Consider the following 7,917-nt stretch of genomic DNA (forward strand, 5'->3'; position numbering starts at 1 on the left):
CCCAGCCTCATATCATTCATTTCGGAACGCCATAAAAATAAATCTGCGCTCCCTGTCTAACGTTAAATATCTAACATTACATGTTATAAGGCTGATCTGTGCATGATAGTGCTGCATTTTTACATAGTTCATTTCGCATTTCCCCCCATTGATGGTATATGACGCTATAGTCAGTCCCAATGGTCCAAAAGTCAAGTGCTTCGTAACACAGACAGGGTGAATTTTATGAGTGAAAGTTCTGTCGCAAAACGCCGTTACGTATCCTCGCACATTTTTAAGTGGGTATACTGAAAACCTTGGCCTTTCCTAGTGGGTATACGGCGTAGTCCTGCGTATCACGTAGACTACACCACTGGTTACACATGTCTCTGATCTCCCCTGTGCTTCCCTTGTAGAGCCGAGATGAGTGAGGATGTGTTTGAGGTCCCTGAAGGGACAGAGTACCGTTACCTAGTGCAGGAGGGAGATGAGGAGGTGCAGTATGTCCGTCACAGACACTATGTCAGCCCCTTCCTGGTCCTGTCCAGACGCTGCATCTTCCTCATCAGTCTGGGAGTGGCCTCTCTGCTCACCCTCGCTGGGTACCTGGCATATGTGGCCCAGACTCCACCCCATGCCATGGCCCTGCCCCGGGTCAGCACCGACTGTGGACACTTTGAGGGAAGACAGGTGGGTTGATGGATGAGGGGGTAGCGGTGGCCTCACCCAGTGGATAGTGAGTTGGACTGGTGATCAGAAGGTCATGAGTTCAAATCCCACCTGGGAACAACACCACTAGTGTGCCCTTGAGTAAGACACTTAGTCCTAAATTACTCCACAGAGACCGTCTCTGTAATCTCTAATTGTAAGTCACTTTGGATAAAAGTGTCTGCTAAAATGTTTTTATTTTTTTATTTTTATGGATGAACATTGGTGGCTTGGACCCATGACTTGAGAATCTGGGAGACTGCATATGCGTGTGCTAATGTCGGGAATGTTACCGCTAAGCCACTGATCTGTCGTCTATCTCATTGCAGAGAAATGGGGCCTACTCGTTCAAGGGCATCCCATATGCTGCCCCCCCCACTGGCCAACGCCGCTGGGCCCCACCAGCCAAGCCCGTGTGTGGGAACCAGGTGATGGCTGCCACCCACTTTCAGAGCATATGTCCCCAGGTACAGCCACTCTCCCACGCAGGGAAGGAGATGGGCGAGGAGAGCTGCCTCTTCCTGAACGTGTGGACCCCCACACTGAGCCCTGACGCTGGCCTGCCCGTCATGGTGTGGATCCATGGGGGCTACTTATTGATGCTAAGTGGAGGGGTGGAGGGCTACTCGCCCACAGAGGAACTGGCTAAACAGACAGGGATTGTCTACGTCAGTTTCAACTACAGGCTCAATGCCTTTGGTTTCATGGCCCTTGAGCTGCTTAGGGAGGGGTCCCCCACTAATACCTCTGGTAAGTCCCTAGCAGTGGGACACTAAAGGCCAATGCACACAGCGTGCGATTTCTGTTGCGCGTCAACATTCCATTTTGAAGTTTGAATGGAAGTCTATGAGAACATCGCATCTCAACACACACGGCCCCGATTTTAATCGCACGGCGAAAATTCGATTCCATTCATTTTGAAGCTAACATTTGCAAAATTTGACAGTGCGACAATTTTGCCATTTTAAAACTCAAACTCAAACTCGCGACAAAACTCGCACGCCGTGTGCTTTGTCCCATTCAAAATGAATGGAATCGAATTTTCGCCGTGCGATTAAAATCGGGGCCGTGTGTGTTGAGATGCGATGTTCTCATAGACTTCCATTCAAACTTCAAAATTGAATGTTGACGCGCAACAGAAATCGCACGCTGTGTGCATTGGCCTTAACAGAGCGTTGAACTAGTCATAATGTTTGTGCTCCATGAAAAGTTAAACTTGAAAGTTTAAAATTGTGTACCTACCCATTACGATGTAAATATTGAATGAGCTTTAATGTGATTTGGATAACTGGAGGTGATATATTTGTCTTGCCTCCCATGCTTGGTAAAAAGCTTACAGTATATTTTTGTCTCACACTCACTACCCCATTTATGATTCACGCACGAACATGCACACTCACTCATGCACACACACTTTTAGCTTACTCATAAAGTCTTAGCCTTGATATGAAGTGACCGATAAAATCCCATAAAGCCATTAAGCTTCTGAAATAGGACAAAGGAAAGGAGGTCATGTCAAAGTGGGATTTCAACGTGATTCAAATCTTTAATTGGTGTTGCGTCTTTTTATGTCCCCCAGGAAACTATGGCTTCATGGACCAGATAGCTGCGCTGCAGTGGGTCCAGAGGAACATCCAGGTGTTTGGAGGAGACCCCAGTAAAGTCACCATATTTGGACAAAGCTCAGGTAACACCAGCTATTGGAAGCCTCTTTTATGGGCTATAAGTGTTTTATTGGACATGATTTAGTGTGTTCCTTTTATTACTGTGCTTGCTGTAAGCAACACTATCGTTATCTCACATATGTATTTTTCTGGCACCTGAGTGCGTCGCGAGGCACACATCACCAGATAGCTAAACATCTAAACTTGACTGGATTAGCACTTGGTAGCTTCAATAATAAGGGAGCATTTAGCATTGCCGACATCCACTGGTACGTCCATTTATTGTACATACAGCGCTTCTTATGCAGTCAGTATTAGTAATGTGAACTGTATATAAACCAATAGAATAACGCGACTAACATAACAAAATACAACAAAAACATGAGCAGAATAATTTCTAACATAGATGAAAACATAGATCAACTGAAGTACTTACAAAACAAAGCTTCTCCGAGGCATAACACAGGCAAACAGAGACAGACGAACAAAGAAATCCCAACCATGCTGTGGTTGCTTTGTTTACAAGAAAATTGCTTCTTTTAACCTCTGAACTCAGCATGTGACCAACAACAGCCTAAAGAACAGGGAGACACTGAGACACTAAGGTCTAAGATAGGGATGGACAACTTGGATGGTGTTTTGGGGCAAGCACACAGAAATTGCACCTCTAGTTTTTGTTATAACACAACAATGTAACCAAACATACAAACAAAACGAAATATTCCCCTTTGTGTTAGCTGGTACTTCTAGCTGTGTTGTGTGAACTGTGAAGGAATGAACGAACACACCTTCCTGATAGCATGGTAATTTCCCCTCATTGTTTCCCAACACCCCTCCACAAACACAAACACAAACACACACACACACACACAGGTGGGACATCAGTGTGGACTATGATGATGTCCCCTCTGGCGAAGGGTCTGTTCCGTGCTGCAGTAGACATGAGTGGCTCCTATGTGTATAACTCCTCACTGGAGAAGGCAGAGGAAGACAACCTGGTTTTCCTGAACAAGACTGGCTGCACGGACCTGGCCTGCCTCAGAAACCTCACCACCACACAGATACTACGGGTACACACACACACACACACACACACACACACACACACACACACACACAGTATGAAAGCTAAAATCACATACTCTGTCTTTGGGAGAAATGGGTTTTAAGTGTGTCTCTCTCTGTGCCAGGCCACCCCATGGAAGGAGTACCCGTCGTGGGCGGCAGATGATTTGGTAGACCTGCCGACTAAGGGCAGATTTGTTGGTGCTATAGCGGTGGTGGATGGGCATGTCCTCCAGGCCCCTCCCTTCGAGACATGGGAGAAGGGAGGCTTCTTCAACGATGTCCCGTTCCTCATAGGAACTACAGAGCAGGAGACTGACTTCTTGTAAGAATTATGCCTGCTGGAAAATAATAATGATGAAACGTTATTATCTACAGAAGTGAAATTCATAATATTGTGTGTGTGTGTGTGTGTGTGTGTGTGTGTCTCTCTCCACTCTAGACCACCATATGAAAATATCTCCATGTGGACGTGGGGAGACTACCAATGGTTTGTGAAAGGTAAGAAACGAACATTGCTTAATCCATATTTTCTTTCTACCCTCTCACCACTTGGTGGCACTAAAGCGCAGTTAATCCTGCATCAACTTCTTTCTCCAAACTCTTCTCTCCTTCCTTATATCTCCAACCCTGCTTCCCAGATAACCCTGGGTCATGAACCAGGTTTCCCTTCCAAAAAGACATTTACAATTTTTCCCAACCCTCTCTCCTGTGTCCCACACAGAGAAACTGAGCATCTTTGGTGAGGGTCTTCCTAAGGAGGCATTGGACCTGTACCCCAGTTCGGCCCCGTGCCCCACCCATGACCGCTGCCCTGAGAGGGCATACACCACCATGGTGTCAGACATGAGGGTCACCTGCCCCAACAACGACCTGGCCAAAAGGGCTGCAGGTAGGCTAAGCTCACAGTCAGGAGACTTATCTGACCCTATATTTTAGCATCCATGCTATGATAATGGACAGCATTATTATTAGTAGTAGTAGTAGTAGTATTATTACTAAAACGTTTTTAACCAGGAATCAGGGTTTCCGTTAACCGGTAATTACCGGTCTTTGTCCGGTAAAATGTGTTGAAGTCCGACAAATTTAAACCTCTTCGCTCATAATGTCCGGTGAAAATAATTCCCTCTAAGCACAATTTGAATACAATTCGCTAAAGTTCACATTCTGATTCCTTCTATATTAAAAAAGACGAATATATAAGGGTATATATTTATTTTATTATGATATGATTTGACGCCGGCATGATGATGACTGATAATGTGTAGGCTAGCCTATGCGAAACAGCGGTGGCAGGGTTGCCAGATGGGATTAACAATACAGCCTAACTAACCAGTCTATTACCGCTAAACCCAGTAGCCCATTCGGCGATAACCCGGCCCATCTGGCAACCCTGCGCAGCGGGCCACCATAATAATAACTTGTATTTGTATAGGCTAGCGCTTTTAACCTGCAAAGGTTGCAGCTCAAAGTGCACTACATAGCGAGCGAGAGGTAAACATGGCAAGACAAAGTAAGCTTAACAATTACTTCATGAAACCAAGCTACAATGAGTCTGAGGAGAAGTCTGGCTCTAAAGAGATGGAGGCGGCTCGAGGGTTCCGAGTTAAATGGAAAGAAAATGTCCCCTGGCTGTGTTTAGATGGGGAAGGACACATGTTCTGCTCACCATGCAAAAAAATCGGGGAGGAATAACGGATTCATGAGAGGAGCAACGAATATGAGAATGTCGGTTCTCACTGATCACAGTCGGTGCAGTGAGCACATATCGGCGGTCAGTTTGAGGCAACAGCAAAGGCCACTGTGAGCAGGCTAATGAAACGGCTAACAATAAGCTGCACTCTCAGCTACAAGTTGCATTTCACATGGCAAAAAATGGCATCGCATGTCATCAGTATGTGGGACTGACTGAGCTACTGAAAGCAGTTAAGGCTCCAGATTGTGTCTTGAGTGAGGGCACCGCCACAGCGACTCCGTTGACATTGTGGCGCGCGTTCAGCGCTGGACATGGTATAGCGCGCATGCGAATCATGAAAGCCTATATTATATTTATTATATAGCTCGCATCTAATCGTATCGGATGAGAAATAGACATTAAACGGCATATATAGGCTACACAACAGTAATCACCGCGACAAACAGCTATATTATATTTGAATATGATGACCGGAATATCTCACGTTTGTCCGGTTAATTGAAATCTTCCCGGACACGTTGACCGGCACACATTTTTTCTAACGGAAACCCTGCCAGGAATAGAGATCAACTGCAGGCTCTAGAGAGAGTTAGTTGTTCAGAGAAGAGATCTATTGGAATGCATTTGATAGAAACTGTGTTTGTGTGTGTGTGTGTGTGTGCGCTTGTGTACTCACAGCGGCCCTCATCAGTCCTGTGTATCGGTATGTGGTGACACATACTCTGTCTCATGCGATCCTTACGGGAGATCAGTGGTGGTTCCCCAGCTGGTTCTCCTTCCACATGCTCGACACCTTCGCCTTCTTCGGGGGTCTGGAGACGATATTGGGGGGGCTGCTCTCTGATGAGGACAAGGCCTTCCAGGAGCTCATGACAGAGAACCTTGTCTACTTCGCTAAAGAAGGTAAATGAAGGGCAGGTTCTCACACTAACGCTGTCCCTTGATTGGTTGAACTCAGTGCTCAGTATTCATTCAGCTCAGACCATTGGAATTAGACAGTTAGGACTTTACCTTCCCTATCTAAGGTAATCTATCTGTCCCTCTCCTCCTCTCGTCTGCTCCCCATCTCCATCCCTCATGTCTTCTCTTCTGCTCTCTGTCTCCTCTTCTATTGCAGGTAAGATGCCGGAGCAGTGGCCAGAGTACCCAGCATCCACTGCTCTCCTGAGTGTTAACCTCTCTGTGGTCCATGATTACTCTGCTGAGCGCTGTCAACTGTGGGAGAAGAACGGCTTCTACCCCTATGCCTGGATCAACTGACTACAGACCCCCCCTGACCCCTATGCCTGGATCAACTGACCACAGACCCCCACACCTGTGTCAACTGACCACAGACCCCCACTAACCCCTACGCCTGAGTCAACTGACCACAGACCCCCACTGACCCCTATGCCTAGGTCAACTGACTTTCGACTTCCACTGCCCCCTATGTCTGGGTCAACTGACTGATCCTGTCTGGAACAATGTGAACAAGTGAAGACAGATGGAAACGATGAAGGATGTTAGTATGTGAAAGAGAGGCTCAGGAAATGCACAGTGGTTTGAGTGACGATATGAAGGTGTGTTTCTGGTTAGAGAAGCACGGCAGACAGTCATCCATTTAGGGAGCTTTACACACAGTCCCGAGTGAGACAATACTGTTCAGAATCCTAGCTGTGCTCTTTCTCCATAAAGAATACACAGAGTGTAGTATAACATTGTGTGACGCTTGTGTGTTCATAGGGTATGTAATGTGGAAAGTTGTGGTATTAATCAATACATCTGACATAGATAGGCAGTCCCTTAATATTACAGAGCAATAATCACAAATGATTGTGGTGAAATACACATGCAATATGTGAATTTAGTTTAGTTATTTTTTGCCTTAAGATTTGTTGAGGGTTGAAGTATGAGATGTCAAAAAAAGAGACATATGTTGAATGATAAATACTGTTGTTTTAAAGATGATATGTTTACATACAGAAAATGGTTGAAAGTATCATTTAGCTTCACTAAAATTGTACTTATTTGCACTATAACATTTAATGAAGAAGCCTCTTTGTTTATAAGGGAATCACATAAAACATGAAAGTCAGGTTGTTGTGTATAAGTATGCAATGAGGAAAACATTTATTATTAACTGCTTTTACACTGTATGTTATGCGTTTCTGTAATCCTCTATTTCTATAATGTGATATTTCTCTGTGTGGTGGATATGGATATTCAGACAACCTGAAAGCACAGTGCTACTCAACACAGACTGGATGGAAGAGAGGAAGAGAGGCCTTTTTTTGTGTAAAGAGAGGGATGCCTGTGGATGATAGAGAGAGCACATGAAAGTGTTGACTTGTATAGTGTTTGAGCTCCCTCCAGTCAAAGATCTCCTGATCTAACTGTCTTTTCTTTTTATTTCTATGTTTTATTTGCATTTGTTTTGAAAACCGTTCTTGGCTTGTTTTCTACTCAGGTAATACATCATGCTTTATATCATGACCTGATCAAATATTGCAGGCCATTCAGATGCATGATTGAGAAATAAAACAACACACAAAGAATTCAGTCTCCATGTTCATTGATTAAAATATGATATGTATTGTTTCATAGCCTATAATGAAGATTTGTATTTATCAGGGGCAGTTGTAGTTGGCCATAGAATGTCGGTGTCTACACCAACAACCTCCCTGTGTTTAGCAGAGGCTGGCCCAGCTCATCAGCGTTTGGCCGGCTCTCTGTCAGACATGAGCCTGATGCAGTGAAGGACTCTGTTGTAAAAACCAAGCCTTCATTGTGTCAGGCGACGTATCCTTTTCAACAGGAGAACCCGCC

The 7,917-nt window shown here is 45.0% G+C and overlaps 1 protein-coding gene across 1 annotated transcript; it reads left to right on the forward strand.

Moving 5' to 3' along the window:
• Positions 1-402: 402 nt before the first annotated feature.
• On the forward strand, positions 403-7,632 carry LOC308152173 (para-nitrobenzyl esterase; the record flags this gene model as incomplete). Its single annotated transcript, XM_080525093.1, has 9 exons — positions 403-669; positions 1,017-1,437; positions 2,267-2,374; positions 3,225-3,421; positions 3,542-3,741; positions 3,859-3,917; positions 4,141-4,308; positions 5,791-6,015; positions 6,230-7,632. The coding sequence occupies 9 exons, from the start codon at positions 403-405 to the stop codon at positions 6,370-6,372; spliced, it is 1,788 nt and encodes a 595-aa protein (XP_080381219.1). The 3' UTR covers positions 6,373-7,632.
• Between the last annotated feature and the right edge of the window lie 285 nt (positions 7,633-7,917).

This window comes from Nansenia antarctica (assembly GCF_963989245.1).
Source record: "Nansenia antarctica genome assembly, chromosome: 3".
Lineage (NCBI taxonomy): Eukaryota > Metazoa > Chordata > Actinopteri > Argentiniformes > Microstomatidae > Nansenia > Nansenia antarctica.